This window comes from Silene latifolia, chromosome 8 (genome assembly GCF_048544455.1).
Source record: "Silene latifolia isolate original U9 population chromosome 8, ASM4854445v1, whole genome shotgun sequence".
Lineage (NCBI taxonomy): Eukaryota > Viridiplantae > Streptophyta > Magnoliopsida > Caryophyllales > Caryophyllaceae > Silene > Silene latifolia.
The window spans coordinates 42487749-42504586 of NC_133533.1; the positions used below are offsets into that span (position 1 = coordinate 42487749).

At 34.6% G+C, this 16838-nt stretch overlaps 1 protein-coding gene across 2 annotated transcripts; it reads right to left on the minus strand.

The window, feature by feature from the left end:
* Positions 1 to 241: 241 nt before the first annotated feature.
* On the minus strand, positions 242 to 11550 carry LOC141596768 (histone-lysine N-methyltransferase ATX3-like). 2 transcript variants are annotated; one of them, XM_074417015.1, is made up of 23 exons: positions 10241 to 11550; positions 10066 to 10121; positions 9369 to 9569; positions 9110 to 9223; positions 8956 to 9024; positions 8792 to 8860; positions 8611 to 8688; positions 8387 to 8461; positions 8117 to 8252; positions 7153 to 7225; positions 6941 to 7040; positions 6711 to 6835; positions 6417 to 6562; positions 5712 to 5816; positions 4915 to 4979; positions 3738 to 3957; positions 3478 to 3564; positions 3290 to 3346; positions 3113 to 3202; positions 2466 to 2552; positions 1519 to 1593; positions 796 to 896; positions 242 to 581 (listed from the first exon to the last, which is right to left on the minus strand). In XM_074417015.1, exons 1-23 carry the CDS (start codon positions 11144 to 11146, stop codon positions 491 to 493), a joined length of 3126 nt encoding a protein of 1041 aa, XP_074273116.1. In that variant the 5' UTR covers positions 11147 to 11550; the 3' UTR covers positions 242 to 490. The 2 variants fall into 2 exon arrangements, with proteins under 2 accessions (XP_074273116.1, XP_074273115.1); XM_074417014.1 differs by having other exon boundaries at positions 8594 to 8688; positions 9371 to 9569; positions 10241 to 11248.
* Between the last annotated feature and the right edge of the window lie 5288 nt (positions 11551 to 16838).

Sequence of the window (16838 nt, forward strand, 5' to 3'; positions counted from 1 at the left end):
CTCATAAAGATCCTATGAGCGATTTGGATCGTTTATCTATTTTTGGATCACGATTCTACAATCCGGATCGCGATTTTAACAACATTGAGTGGATCTCGTACGGTGTGCTGAGCCGATATGGTAAACCAGTCAACCAATCAACTTCATCTCCAGATACAATAAACCCTTAAATGAAATAAACAGAAAGCAACTACATTAACTTGTTCATAAACCACCAACTTTGAGACTAGCAAATTTAATCAAATAAATAGAACCACTTAGGGATGAAAATGGCTATAATTATATTGGCAGAATGTAATCATTTACAAGATTATCACCAGCAATAACCGGCAAAAACATAGAGTCTGTAATTACAACCTCGAACAGAACAGATAGTAAAAACATAGGTGATGCATTTCTTCAATGAGTTTCGCCGTTAGTGTATAGGTCAGCCTTTGATTCTCGTCCTAGGGTTTGCAAAACTTTTTATGTATACTCATGGCGTTAGTGTCTAGTTCATAAATTTACGGCAGTTGGGAGCTCGGCAAAGACACGGTACTTTAGCGTCATCGCGTTCATCAGGGTCGAACAAGTAATCATATCTGCAAAAATAAAGAAAAAGCATCTCATTAATCCTAGACTATAGTTTCTACAACATACTGGGATAGAAATGGGAGTTTTCGGTATAAAGGGATAACGGCATTATGATGCTGATTGGATTTGGAACCTAGCCACCTAGGTCATGAATATCACCATTCAATGAGTTTACCGTTAAACAGACAGTTGCGAAAAATAGAAATGGAAAATAATTCATACGTTAACTCGTCACCAGCTGAGACATTAATCTTGGCAATAAGCACAATTCGGCTTTGGTCATCTCCCACACTCATTATCCTAGCATAACAATTCGGCATACACTGCAAAGGAACAATGCATTGATGAGCTATTCATGCTGACTGAAATAAAATTTTAAAAAAAAAAAGAATAAAAAATACCAAGTCGTTACTCTGAAGGTTAGAAAGCTTACAAAACCTAATCTATAAAACATCTGAGATTTTCATATCCCAGAAAAGGAACACGTTTGGTGTGTTACCTGTGTTTGGATGGAGGGATTTGGAGGGAAAAGAAAGGGAAGGAAAGTAGATGTTAAATCCTTTGTTTGGATAGCAAATAAAGGTGAAGGGAAAATGAGGGGGATGGATTTGGAGGGATCCATTTTACCTCCTCCAAGGCAAATCAAAATCTCTCCAACATAGGAAAGATTTGGACGGAAAATGTATCCAAACAAACACTTCCCATTCTCCCTCCCCTTCTCTCCCCTCTCTTTCCTTTCCCTCTATCCCTCTCCCCTCCCTTTCCCTCCTATTTTGCTATCCAAACAAGCCCCAAGTGTAAACTAGATTTTTAAGTTGGTTCGTGACAAAGCAAGACAACTAATCTGTGCCTAAGTTTTGTCATGCTTCGCTCAAACAGCATCAGAATATCTAACTCAAGCAAACCAACAAATAAATAATGTGACAAGCTTGAGTAAGAACTGACAGAGTGGTTGATTAAACGAGCAATGTTTCCCTTGTTGGTGGCATCAATTACTACGTTCTCACTGATCTTAAAGAGCTGCAAAAACAAAACAAAACAAAAAGAAAGTATATGAATTATGAATCAACATAAAAAAAACAATCTACCAAAATAAGATGGTCGCAGTCATAGCACAAACTTAACAATCAGGATACATTTTTATCCTAATCTCAGCACAAAGCTGTCAACAAAGTATAAAAGAGCAGAAAGTCCACAAACATCATCGCAATTAGAAAGCCTTCTGTGTTGCTCTTTGGAACTCCCTTGACATTTCCAAAAGGCAAGCAGGTAGCTGATATCACATAAAAAGGTCTCCGGGGAGAGGGAAGAAAATAATAATTAAACAAAGGGCTAGAATAGCATTAATCCGGTAACTAAAAAGGCTCCAGACCATTATGAGGTATGAAGAATGGGCTTGTCTGTACACAACCATACCATTCTGGCAAATACAAAGAGGCTGTTTTGGGATGACCTAAAATGAAATTTGCATTGGAATTACATCAACCAACTACCCCTTCTCAAAACACGAAACACAGAAAGCTTAGTGACCATTTTGGGTCACCAGGGATACTTCAATACACCAAACTAAATTGTATTATGGGATGGCTTCGACAACTGACTTTTAATTGCCATCTACACAGATTTAGTAGTTCATACCATGGTTACCGAATTCGCTATGAATACGTCCTTACCAATTCGCAATTCGCTCCTATAGAATGTGTGTTATATGTATTTTTAGTAAGCAACATGATAGAATTCGCTTTTAGCAATTCGCGATTCGCAGGGCACCGAGCGAATTCGGTAACCATGGTTCATACAGCATCACCAGCAACATATATTACTTCTTATGGTCTTTCCTAAAAGAGGTGGAATGAAAAAGGAGAAAAAGAGTTATGCAGCTTTTTACTTACATAGCAATCTTTTCCTTCTCGGCGATATTGTGCCTCTCTTAAATCTGCAACACTGCGCCTCACCTGCTCTCCACGGTACTCAAGGACCTAAAAACAAATGCCATATCACTTGTTACCATCTGCAAACTATAACTCTCCTGCTTCTTTCCAGTTCAAGCATGGTAATAATTACAATAGAACACGCAGGACCAACAACAACAAATTTAATTCCAATATTGTGCCATTCGAACATAAAGCAATGAGGAAAGTTGCTTATTTCTTTAATCAATCAACTACTCCTCCGTGCAGACCAAAGGTAACACTTACTATAAACGGACGTACCATACCAAAGGTAACATTCCTTATTTGGCCCACAACATTACCAAGTTATCCTTATAACCATTTGATATTTATACGAAATGCCATTACATACCCCACCTACTAACCCACAATTAAACCCACAATTACATACCCCACCTATTTTTTCCCTCTTTACCCTTACTTTTTCCACATTTTCTTAAATACTCCACTTTTCCCTACGTTACCTTTGGTGTGGTACGGAGGGAGTATTTTTTAACGATCACCTGAGATTATGATCGAACACCAGACTTAAAACATAAGTAACAAAGCAAACAAGAGAAAATTTCAAGAATTCAACAGTAGTTTACCATATCCCCTTCTTGAATACTTCGACGTGCAAAGAGGCCCCAACCATGTATTCGAGATTTTCCGAAACAAACCCTGTATATCTCAGTCTTCTGAAAAACAACAGCAGTTAGTAATTTAGAAGGACAAGCTTAACAACACAACTGCAAAGCAATAGAAAATAGAGGGCAAAAGCTTGCCTGCAGTTGCTGAAGGCGCTCCTTGAATGTAGAGAACTGCTTTGTTGGATTAACCTCCTGAAAAACAAATAGAAAATCAATTGTCAATCAGCCAAGCCAGTCAGCTGAAGGAGTGATAATCGGTAGTCGGTACACAAACAAAGCATGGAAAGAGAAAGCAATAGTAAGTTTTGCACATGCAAGATTACCAGAAAAGAGTTCAGACGCTCAATATCTAGTATTTTGTGATGGAGAGGCCCCATTAACCGATGAGATATTGGCTCTTCTCCTGCATTCTGGTAATTCAAGGCAAACAGAAGGAGCGATCAAACAACGAGCAGATACTATGTAAGACTTGAATTACCTTAATAGTTTGCCTATAGGCTATATCCCAATATATTCACAGAAATATATATATATATATATACAGGGAAAGGGTAGAAGATTTTTAAAAAGAAATATGAAATACCTTATTTTTAGGTCGTGTATATACCCGACACCTTGCCGCCGAATAGGGATCAACCGTCTCCAATTGTAGAGGCAAGGGGTCAGGGAATTCAACTCGTTTAGAGATGAGCCTCGAACCTTCAAAGTTTTTTGCATGATTTTGGTCATGAAGCAAAAAATTTGCAGAGAAGAACACCCCTTCTTGTGTTTGCACAACTAACACAGCATCTGGGTTAGGAGTTCTGCAGAAAAAATATAACAAAAATATTCAAGGGATGAAATGTAATTTAGACACAGTAAGTCAGCAATCATCAGGAATCATATCCTTATCACCTAACTTACATGACAAGCTTTGACACGAATATATGTCGTCAAGATCTGATTATCATAGTCAAAAAGAGCAAGCACAATGACAAAGAATTGATTTGTCAACTCAAGAAAGAATTATAAAAACAAATACGCAATGTTACTTCGATTCTCATATTACCTCATTTATTTGTCTCAGACAGTCGATACTCGAACATGGGTATGACACTTGACACTACATTTTAAGCCGAAAAATATGAAGATTTTTATTATAAAATAACAAGAGTTCTACGCTTTGACACACAGATACGTCTAACCTAGTCCAAGTAACATAAGAAAATACGCCATCTGACAAAAACAATGTAGACGGGCACCAGTACACCTACTAAGCACAGACCTCTTAGCCCTACTCCACCAATTCAACTACCCAAACAAAGCCATACAATAGTACCATAAATCCTTAGCAGCATCACTATTTAAGTCAAACATCTTCACCACTACTTATCAGCGTGTGTCAGATTAATACGAAGAGCAGTACCACAACCTCCTTCACTTGGTTCCATACTCAAGCCTCATCTTCTACAATGCCATCAATGGTGGATTCTTTCCAGCAGCCAATTGCAGAAGAAGATAATATTCAAGAGAATATACATTTTTAAATGGCTGTTGGATTTTTTAGCTGTCTATAGCAAAAGAGCATAAATACATAATATAATCTTCAAGAGACCATTCACCACTAAAAGAAGTTTACACCCTCTTAAAGGCGGATTCAAGGAATTAATGGTAAAACCCTATTAACAGATGTGGAAAAAAAGTTGATGTTGCAGAAACATGTCAGAGTATCAGACTAAGAGGGGCATCTGAAAAAGAAAAAAAAAACAGCAAGAAGTTACCTATGAACAGCACAATATGACACCTTTCTTGTTTGCTGTACTCCATTCTCCTCCATGCAGTGCAACTGAAAAAGATTCATAAATGAACAGCTTAGTAGATGTGTGGCCCGATGAACAGAGAGGGAAGGGAACAAAGAAAGGGTCCAAAAGCAAAGGACGACATACAAATCCACAATTAGCCAAAAACAATTGGGAATCTACACGGTAAAGCAAATTTTGAAAGTTTGCAGTGAATTAATAACTCAACTATTTTCTAAAACAGCAAACTAGCTGCTAGAGGCTGCCATGGCATATGCATATATGTCATAATGCTTAAAATTTCCCAAAGCAATTGTCAGCAACAGTGGCTGCTAATTACTAAAAGCAGTATACAATAACAAAACAAGCTATTGGATAACTTGGCTATGCTCCAACTCTCACAAATTCTATGCGTAACTTTAATTTTTGTCAGAGATAAAAGGAAATATCCTTACAACATCATTTTCGTAGATTCCACTTTGACAGACCTAAGAGCTACAGGGATTTGTGAACTGTTCATTGTCAGAGAACGAAACAATGTCCAGCTCCTCTAGCAACAACTAACGAAAAAAAATGTTCTTGAGACATCCACCAAGGTGAAGAAGTTACGAATTCAGTTAACAAAATATAATCAACCTCTCGTATCATTCAAACCTATTTTGATACAGTTAACCCAGCTATAACCAATAAGAGAAACATATACTGATAAACAACACTTAAAAGCAAAAACAAGCAATATGTACTTGCACATACACCGTCAACTAGGGGGAAAAACTTACTTCCATGCAGTATCCTGCCCTTGCTGCACATGTTGCGTGATAATACGTAGCGCATTTCGAGCACTGAATGCAAGATCCATGAATCTGCTTGCATATAACACATTTCTGTCATAAAAAAATGGAGTTAGATCAGAACTACCACCACCTATCTATCTACAGATTAGATTCAGTGTGCTTTTCTTTACAAGGTACTCCCTCCGTCCCGGTCAATTGTTGTCCTTTGGTTTTGGCACAAAGACCAAGGAAAGAGGAATAGGCCAATTACTAAATGACAAGTGGTACAAATTGAGTGTGAATGATCAAATTGTTCATCAAATTCATACTTAAAATAGAAAGGACAACAAATGAGTGAGACACCCCAATATGGAAAAGGACAACAAATGACCGGGACAGAGGGAGTATAATATTAGTTAAGGAACACCAAGGGTGTGACACCCATGTACAAAAGATATCATAAAGGTGGCGCCCATCTACAGGGAGAAACGATTAGATTTATAGTACCAATAACACAACAACGAAAATTATTTTGATCAGCTAAATTATGGAACCGTCAATGTGAGGTGAGAAAACAATGGAAAGTGGAGAGAAAGAGATGAGAAAAAAGTAAAACAGATACACAAACAAATAAGTGTGAAGAGAAGAAAAGGAAACCGCATAAAAACACCGTAAACCTTTGAGAACAAAATTTCAACGTCAAGAAAATACCCTTAAAAATTGTGTTAAAGGGATTCTCAGGATTCCCATTGCAGGCTCCATTCTCAAGTGATCCAGGAAAGCAACTTCCGGATTAAACCAGGCACATGTGACATGAACCCATAGTGTGTCAACATCAGTTGGCTTAAGAGCACCACCTAGAAGAAAGCAAACAATATTACAACTGAATTCGCCAAAAAGCAAGATCAAATATACATGTGACAAACAGAGTACTAAGATGAAATATTTATAACTCCAAAGGTTATAACTTATAAGATAAACTGCCAATTACTATCATACAAATACCTTTCACAGGGCAAAGACAACATTCCCTATCCAAATCAGAAATTTCACAAGCTCTGCAAAGCCAGGATGTGAAGTCTTGAACATTGCCGGCTCCATAGCATTCTTGATGAACTGCTATTTGACACCTAAGCAGCGGGAAACAGAAATCAGATTTTACATGTCAACCAAACACACTGCATCCACCTACCGGAAAAACAAACTCCAAAGCACTCAAAATTTAACTTAATTACCTGTTGCAAATTATAATTTTATTGTAATCCCAGTCTTCAACCCATCTACAAACAGCACAGCGTTCTGTAGTCCACTTTGCAAGTACGGGCTCATAATTCTCTGTAGAAACACAAAATAAGCCTCAGAGATATAAAGGACAAAGTTGGCTATTGAAATAATAATTTATCTTAATATTGGAAAAAAAAACTTCGTAAACAAGAACAAGGAGCACCTTGCATCAAGTCAAACAACTTTGACTGATCCAGCCTTTGAGGATTACAATTTGACACACCAGTCCCTGAAAGCTGGAGAAAAAATGATCATGTCAGTCACTATGTGTAATGAGTGTCATTTAATACCGTGTAAGATATATGGGAAGAGAAAAAAGAAGATTAGACAATCAGATATTAGCTCTGAAATCAGACAGCAGCCAGTAAACAATAGATGTAGAATGTCAGGCTAAATGTCGTACAGAATTATAAGACAGCAGAGTGTCCCACCTCAACTGCATAAATCATTCGAAGCTAAACTCTTCAGGTGAGTCATGATTTATTTTATTTAGGCTTTTATTAAAATAAAGCAAAAATGACTTGCTAGACTGTTTGTGCTTCTTATACTGTTCGATAGCAATAAGTTAATGCAATTCTCAAAGTAATCAAAATTATAAGCAACGTCCCGGTCATTTGTTTACCTATTCCATTTATGGGTGTTTCATTCATTTGTTTACCTTTCTATATTTGGTATGTTTTTGAAGAGTAATTTGATCATCCACATAACTTATTGTCCACTTATCACTCAATAATAACACTCACAAGTGGTCCCCTCCTCCTCTCCTTGGTCTTTGTGCCAAAACCAAAGGTAAACAAATGACCTGGGGACCGAGGAGTATTAATTTAAGGCCTATCACAATTCTCACCAAGATATTCGGCAAAACTGCAAAAGTAAGAGACGCGACATGCCAAACAATATATATTGATTTAGTAAGCACAATCCCAAGCATTTACAAGCAAAAACAAAAACATCATGCATATAAAGCTATGCATTAAAAGAGCTCGAAAGCAGAAAATTAGGAACACTAATTTTAAATGATTTAACAAACATCACTCGTCTACTACATACACTTAAGAGAAGCTGAAAGAAAAGAGAACAAACTTGACCTTTACATATTACTAACAGATTTACAAGAACTGCCTTACCCATTGATGCAAAGGGACTGTTGACCCTTTGATTTTGACACTATACTTCCATTTCTTTGCCCTACAGCCTGTGTGTTTTTCCCATTCACTAAGTGACTGCTTCCTTGACCCACATCTACCACACTTGCACACAACCCTGAAGCACAAGGGCATAAAAACCAATTTAAATTAACCAGAACTTCAAAAGGGAAACAGAAGAAAACCACAGCTTCTTTGTATAGTATTCAAACTTCTGACATAATATAGTCAATGTCTATGTTGACTACTTACAAATGAAGTTTAGTGATATATGTAGCCTCCATGCCATTGCACACAACAGCTACCTCACCAGGAACCACCATTGGCCTGCATTATGGGTAGGCAACCCAAGATATTAAATCAGTGACAGAAAAAACATCAAGCATGCAAGAAGGCCACAGTATTAAATTGAAAAACAAAAAAAAAAAAATCGAGATTACAGAAGAATAAAAAACAAACCTGAATTCGGGTAATACCGTTGTGTATGATGGCGTAATAATCTTTGGTTTGTTTGGTTTGCATCTAGGGCAGTAATACTCGGAATCTTCCAAATCCTTGGATTAAGATGAGGAAACAAAGAAGTTAAAATCAAGCTTTCAGAGCTCTTGAATTCAAATCAACGACCTTGTACACAGGAATAGCACAAAGAACCCAAACCTTGAGATTTCTGCCGTATACTTCAGCACACTCTGCATGAACCCACACATCACAACCATCGCAACACACCTAGGAAAAAAACAGGATCAAATTATCAATACGAAGTAATGGAATTGCAAACAAGAGAAATTCTCAAGAATGAAATCAGATATGCATAGGCTTACCCAACTCCCTCCATCTGAATGATGCCAGATTTTCTTACAAACACCACAGTACTGCTTTGACTTAAGTAGCTGCAGCATTTTTCCCAATAAACAACATTCAGATCAATGTATTAAACATGATTTGAAGGGAGGAAGAACATTGCCATACAGTTACCTTGACACAGTGTTTGCAAAGCAAGCGTCCTTCATGTGCAGCAAATGCCTTGGCAGAAAGGACCAAGCCACATCCACTACAAGGGTGTGTATCTCTCTTCTTAGCATAAACACCCTGAATGCAGATATGAAGTCATATCCAAAAATTCAGTCAATATGAGCAACTAACGCAAAAGCACAAAAACTGAACATCTGACCCTGGGTCTTTCTAAATTGACAAAAAAATTGAAAGGTAAAAGAGTGAGAACAAAAAAAAACACGCCTGTTCTTGAGAAAGACATTCTTGGACTTGGCTGGAACCAATATCGTCTTGAAACCCAAGAGAATTTCCATGGTAAGGAGCTGCATTCCCCATTCCCAACTGACCATCCATTAACCCTTGCTCTGCCAGAAGGGCCTCCTCAATGGCCATTCTAAAATCACTAGGCTTACTCTTGTGCAAGTCTGTCTGCCCTTGAAATCTGAGTGGGTAGGATAAAACTCAAAATGTTATTGCCTCATCAGTAGAAGACTACTGTGAATTAGTCCTTCGTTTCATGACAACTACCTTCAGGTAAACCATACTATAACAATTTTCCAACAGGGGTAAAAAATGCAACCTTGAGACCGTCCTACCACAGCTTTCAGAAAGACTATATTAGCTTTAATAACGACACCTTCATTTACAACGGCGAGCATTCAGGATTTCAATAATAACCTCCAGTACCACTTATAATGGGATTCCCAAAGGTATATTTGATATTTGATAAATATATACAACAAATGTTCAAGAATCAAGAAGGTCCAAGGCTATCAAAGAATCAGTGAGTAAGTTTAACTATGCAGAGCTAAGGGCGTCTTAGGATTCCGAAGGCAGCACAGCATTCTAGTTTAGGTGGCTTATAAATAATGGTCACCTCTAGGATAGAAAAAACAATTTACATAATTCATAAGTTTAGTAATGTAAAAGTAACTTACCGATCAAGATATTCATGAAAAGGAAAAATCATTCCACCTTTGACCCATGAATAATCCTGTTCATAAACACAAACCCACAAGGTCCAAAATTAGTGCAACCAACAAAAAAAAGGGAGCAAAAACAACAATGTAGTATTCACATATAAGCAAAAAGCAATAGATAAAAGGAATTCACCCTTTGTGTCCCATTCTTTGAATAACCAAAGTACATGACACAAATAGAACCCGGGATACAAGAGCTCAAAACTGCCTCAGGTGCTTGCAACATTGGGTCAATCACAATAGCAGGCCAAGCAGGAAACCTCTTCCCCGATTTCGCCCATACTATATCACCCAAAGCAAAGTCCTGCGGTCCATAAGCAGTCTTTGTTTGTTTCGTTTTCACCCTCGACAATCTCCCCACACCTTTCTCACTCAAAAGGGGCCGACCCCCCATGGAAAGGAACTCATTACTAGCAACAAGTGTGGAACTATTCCACGGATCAATCATACCATTGCTATAAATATAACCATTACTAATATCTACAGAGCTTAATCCACTCTCCTCAGCATCCTCACAATAAGGATGATACCGATAACTAGGCAAGCTCAGTTTCGGCTCATTATACTCATTCTTCACTACATATGATCGATCAGAGCTATCATAATCGCGCTTATTCTTAACATTACACTTCACATTGTCATTACTATCCCGTCTTTTAAGATAAATTTCGTGTACACCGGACTCAATGTCAGCAAATTTTGACTTACTCTTACGCGAACCAACAACAGTAGAGTCATTAAACCTCGTAGGAACTGGTGGAACTCGTCCTTTCGACGTTTTCTGTAACTTTGCGGCGAAATTCTTAGAATCAAACTCGGTTTCTTCATCAAATGACGACCCGTCATTATATGCAGAGCTCGTAGGTACGTCATCATCATAAAACCCTAATTTTTCCCTTGAAACCGTACAAATTGTAGCAGTTCTTCGCTTCTTAGGGTAAATTGAACCTCCATAACTTTCATCTGCAAATGTAGAATCGTCGTAATCCCGTCGTTTATGATCCCGCATTCCGTAACTTGACTTTTTTCTATTGATCATCTCCTTCAATTCACCATTCAAAACCCTAATTTCACCCCAAAAACCCTAAATCCACCACCAAATTGCACTCAATTTCAACAACGCAGTAGGCAAAACGTCTCACCTCTATCAATCAATCAACACAACCTTCAATTACAACAAAACAAACCCTAATTTCAAACCAGTGAAGAAATTATCACAAATCACAAAATCCCAAATCAAATTGAAATCAAACAAAACAGGAGTTTCAATTAATCTTAGAGGAATCAAATTGCGAAAAATTCAAACTTTATAATTTGTGATATAATTCGATTATATAGCCCAGAAAATTTGCGATCGAATTTAATTGGGTCGATTGAAAAACGTGAATCAAAAGAGGGTAGAGAGAGGTTTGATGAATATGAATTGAACGGAAAAAAAACGATAAAAAGGAAGAAAAAGAAAGAGGAAACTGGAAGGTAAGATTTGGGGGGGTGGAAGTGTAATTATGGATTATTTGGAGGGTTATAGGGTAATTTAGAGGTGATTATGTGGAGAATTAAGGAATTGAGCGCGAGTGATTAGGATTTGTAAGGATTTGGCTCCAAAGTAAAGGAGACTTTGAGAGACGAAGGTTTTGAAAGTTGAACTAGTTTTGAGACCCATAAAAATAAGGCAAATTTGTGTTTTACCACCTATTATGTTGCATTTTTTACAATTTATCACCTATTTAGTTCAACTTTATAAATAACCACCTAACTTTCTTGTTTTTACCCACCACTTTCAGCTATTTTACATCGTAATGACGGTTTTATGTTATTTCCGACTCGATTTCATTTCAACGACTTTCAGACATCATCAATGACCAAACTACCCTTACTATCACATACACTCACTAACTCACTCCTTAATCCACTTAACATAGACTCCTCACTTCATTTACCTAAATTTTCCCCCTTTCTTCGTCTAGCTCAATTAGAACCCTAGAAATCTGGGTATTGCAATCGTTCATCCAATTTCCAGCTTGCAATCGTTAAATATAATCAGTGGGTTTGTCAATTAATCAAGTAATCAAAATTTAAGGTAAGTTCACTCTCCCTCTGCTTCACGCTCTTCCATCGCACACCATCGTCGTCGCTCACTGATGCGACGTCTCGCACAACCGCTTGCAGTCGCGAAACCCACACCTCACCGTCTATCTCAGTCGTCCCCTGCTCTGGCAACCGCCTTCGACAACCAATGCAACCAGGACAAATTAGAGGCGACATTTTCTGGGTTTCTCAAATCGATTTTGGGCGAAAATATCTGGGCTAATATGAGATCAGTTTGGTGCTAATTTAAGCTCGAGTTTCAGGCGAATCTACAGTGCTAATTGGGACGCTAAGCGAGATACTTAAGCAACTGAATTTGGGTTTGACTCGGTCCAAGACGCGCTGAGTCAGTGTTGTTGACTGTCTTACCCATCTATGAGCTTAGTGATGATAGTTTATGGGGGGTAGTGCTGCTGTACACAGAAGTATGGTTTTGAGCTGCGTTTCCCGTACGAAGATGAATCCGTGAGGGCTTTCGTCACTGCTCGTTTACTTGTGTACAAATTGAAAACAATGAACAACATACATGAGGACTACAAACCCCTAATTGAACAACTAATTCGAAAAAAAAAAAAGGAATCAAACCTTGGAGTTGCCCAGAAATTGATGAAGACGTTTGATTTGGGTTTGGGTGTTATGTTTAAATATGTTGGGAGATGAATGTGAAATAAATAAGGGTAGTTTGGTCATTGATGATGTTTGAAAGTCATTAAAATGAAATTGAGTCGGAAATAACGCAAAATCGTGATTACGACCTAAAATAGGTAAAAGTGGTGGGTAAAAACAAGAAAGTTAGGTGGTTATTTGTAAAATTGAACTAAATAGGTGGTAAATTGTAAAAAATGTAACTTAATAGGTGGTAAAACACAAATTACTCTAAAAATAACGGGATTTTTAGAGTAAGTTTAAGCTATAAAATTTTTCAACTAACAACTACTTTTATGACCCGTGAAATTCACGGGATGTTTTGTTTTGAATGTGTTGTTTCTAGTGTTTTTAGTAATTGAAATTTTATAAAATATCAAAACATATAGTAAGCTCACCTTATGAATAAGTCATCATTGATTGCGTACTAAAATTACGGGCATTTACATGTTAACATAAATATCAAAGTCGATAATTTAAATAAGCCAAAGTTGGTGAATATTGCTATTTTTTCGAAGGTAAAATGATGAAAAAAAATAAACAAATACCAAAATAAAATATACATTTGGAAAAAAAAAGAAAAAAAAAACTTCTAGTCATTCACGTTGATGTCGTCAATCTTGTAGTTAGTCTCCAATATATAGTTATTTAAGCAATCCTAGTATTTTACTTCTCTATATAGTCTTCTTTTTCCAACGAATCGACCATATAATAATAAAAAAAACTCAGTAATTAGTCTGAATTAACCAACAAAATAGTGAAATTTGTTTTACGTAATATTATCGTTATTAACTTAAGTTTCCTCGTAAATAGTGAAAGAAAAAGGGAATGAGAATGAAGTCGTAGAGATGTAAGTATATTAACCTTTGAATAGTTCAACACCACAAATCTTGATAGCCCCTAAATGAGAACAAAACAAACACAAACGATGAAATTGAAAATGTAATGAACATTTCTTAACCCAATGGAACTTACATAAAATGTAAATAAATTAGATAATAATTTTAAAACCTTATACACTTAGCTTGATGTTAATAGAATGATAGAAAAGTTTAGTGATATATTTAATTCTACTGATGATAGAGATAAGACAAATTGTATCTTATAAATTTTAGCTTCCATAAAAAATATATAAAGAATTGAGGATGCGTTTTATGACTTTTGAGCATCCTTTTTTAATTATTATCAAAATTAATATAGGTATAAATATGAATCAAGGTACATGACTTTTGGGCATCATTTTTCATTATTATGAAATTTAATATAAACATTAATAAGGAATAAAGAGAAATGGAATGTATAAGTTTTGCTTGATTATTATTATTATAATTTCTTTTTTTACAAGATCCACTTTACAGGAGATTGATTTAAGATGTTGTCTTTTTTTTTCTTTTAAAAAAATATGACATGTAAATGATGATAGTTAGTTTTGCTTGCCTTTTAATTAGATTTATATATTTTATATTTAGATTATTGAGTTATAGATTTTTCTCATTATTATGAAAATTAATATAGACATAAATATGGAGCAAAGGAGAAATGGAATGTAAAAAGTTTGCTTTATTATTATTCTTTTTTTTTTAACAAAATCCACTTTGCATGAGAGCGGTTTAGAAATTATCTTATGAAATTTTAAACTAGTTTTGTACCCGCGAAAATCGCGGACTTGTTCTATTTCCCATTTATTTGCTTTTGTTGACGTCCATCTTTAACTAAAATATAAAATATATTTTTTATCGCGAATAAGCTATAAACCAATCATTTGTAAATATTTACTTTTTTTTTACATTATTTTTCATGATCATAGTAATATAGATAGAAGTTTTAATTTGAATTTTATTTCCATATATTTTAATACATGTTAATATTATTCATGAATATTTTGTAGTCAACAATTTAATGTAGCTAATTTTATAACTATAAATGTTTGTTTAAATTTTTTACAAATTTGTTATTTTTATGTATTTATGATGTATGTCATAAATAATTAAGCTAAAAACGGCTGCGTCGTTAGGTCGATAAACAAAGCACTCCAAGATCGCGGTTACATATCTGATAGGTTTTTTTTAAGAAAGTTAAATAGATACTATTAATTTAACTTTTCCTCAAAATCTATACTTTTTATCAAAAATATACATGTAAAATAGAGAATCTCGCCGATGATGAATGGTGATGCTTTGTAAGCCAACTAAAAGAGTAAAAAATATGTTTTCGTTTTTCACATTTAGATCCAAACATGTAATCTCCACTTTTTAATAGTCTCCTCACAATCAATAATCTCCAAATTGAGATAGTTAAAATTAAAATTAAAATTAAAATTAAATAAGCATCATCTTAATTACAAAACTAACTATATAACTTATTAAACGTTTAAAATTTTAAAATCTTAAAAGATAGAAATATGGAGTACTTTTAAAGAAGACTATGAACGTTTGAATCACATGCACATATACACCTTATTTTTCACTTTTTCGCAAGTGTGCTAATTACAATATTTAAGATGGTTTTGAAATAAATCAGAAGTAACAATATGAGAAGTTGTGAAGCTTTATAATCCAAGTTATTGGATTTTTCATTTACCACATATAAGATCTTTTAGCTACTATCTTTATTACTAATGAGGAATTATATGGATAAATTTTACGATTTAAATTTTAAATAATGAGAGTAAATTCTTAATTTATTTTTGTAATTTAGTACATGATCTTATGGTTTCCACTAAAAAATATTATTAGTAGCTTTATAATCCAAATTATTAGACTTTTTATTTACTACATATAAGACCTTTTAACTACTATCTCTATGGTTAATGAAGAGTTAGATGGACAAATTGTACGATTTAAATGATGAGAGTAAATTGTTAATTAATTTTTATAATTTAAATCATGATCGGTATTATGATTTCCATCAAAAAAATATTAGTAAATCTTATGAAGAATTTTAATAAATAAGTCTGATATAGCCTTAATATTAACCAATATAAAAACGACATGTGAATTAAATTAGATGTTTTAAGTAGCCTTTTAACTATATTGTATTTTTTTTTTTTTTACAAAAACAGAGTTATAAAAATAATAATTTACTAAGATCCTCTAAATTCGAATTAAAAATTAAAAATATTTTGTTTTTATATCAAGTGAGACAATTACGTACCAAATAAGTTTTAATAACATTAGAACATGGTTCAAGGACGGATATCAAGTTTTTGTTCAACTAAATCCTTTTGTTGCCTACACATTCCCATGTAGTTTTTTTTTAACACACTATGTTAATATTATGAGAAGACAAAGGAAGCATCACCTACAAAAATAAAATAAGAAACAAACATACATTTAATGATAATTCAATTAATCTTGTAAGAGGGTTTACATAAAGATAGTATAAAATAAATCTACCACGAAGCGATATTAGTGGATAAATTACAACAAAACTGTGCATTTTACAATAAGCTTATATAAATTACACAAACAAAACTCGTAGAACATACCTTATGTATAACGTAATTAACTGCACAATCCAACTTTGCAATAATAAGAAAATTGTACCATTTCATCTGCAAAAATCAATCAAGGTGAGAAATACAAATTGACATCCATAAAAGTTATTTAAACAATACCAAATAAAACACAAATCTTTATGTATGATATAACTTTATTTTTTTCACAAATGCAAATGACTAATAAAAATTATATGCAATGGAAAGTTTCAATAACATATGAATATGCCAAAAGGTTAGAAAAAGAGGGTAAAAAATAAAAGTGCTTATTTTAAAGACTTTACTTATATTAACTTAGCATCAAATAAGGAGTTAAATTTTAGGGGGAGAAAGAAATCATCAAAAAGGAAAAGGAAGAGTTAGAGATGAATAAGGAGTTATAAACGTGATAATAAGTATTCTATCTTAATTCTATGAATGAATATTATTAATTAGTCACATACTATCAAATGAAAGTTTCTTAGTGATTTTACGCTGTCACATGTCTTATATATATGCTCAA

Coding starts and splice junctions, on each gene's coding strand:
- LOC141596768 (XM_074417014.1), bottom strand. CDS start 11,146: ATGATCAATAGAAAAAAGTCAAGTTACGGAATGCGGGATCATAAACGA. Junction 3,958..4,914: donor TCATATTGTGCTGTTCATAG/GTAACTTCTTGC, acceptor TTTTTTCTGCAG/AACTCCTAACCCAGATGCTG. Junction 1,594..2,465: donor GAGAAGGAAAAGATTGCTAT/GTAAGTAAAAAG, acceptor TTGTTTTTGCAG/CTCTTTAAGATCAGTGAGAA.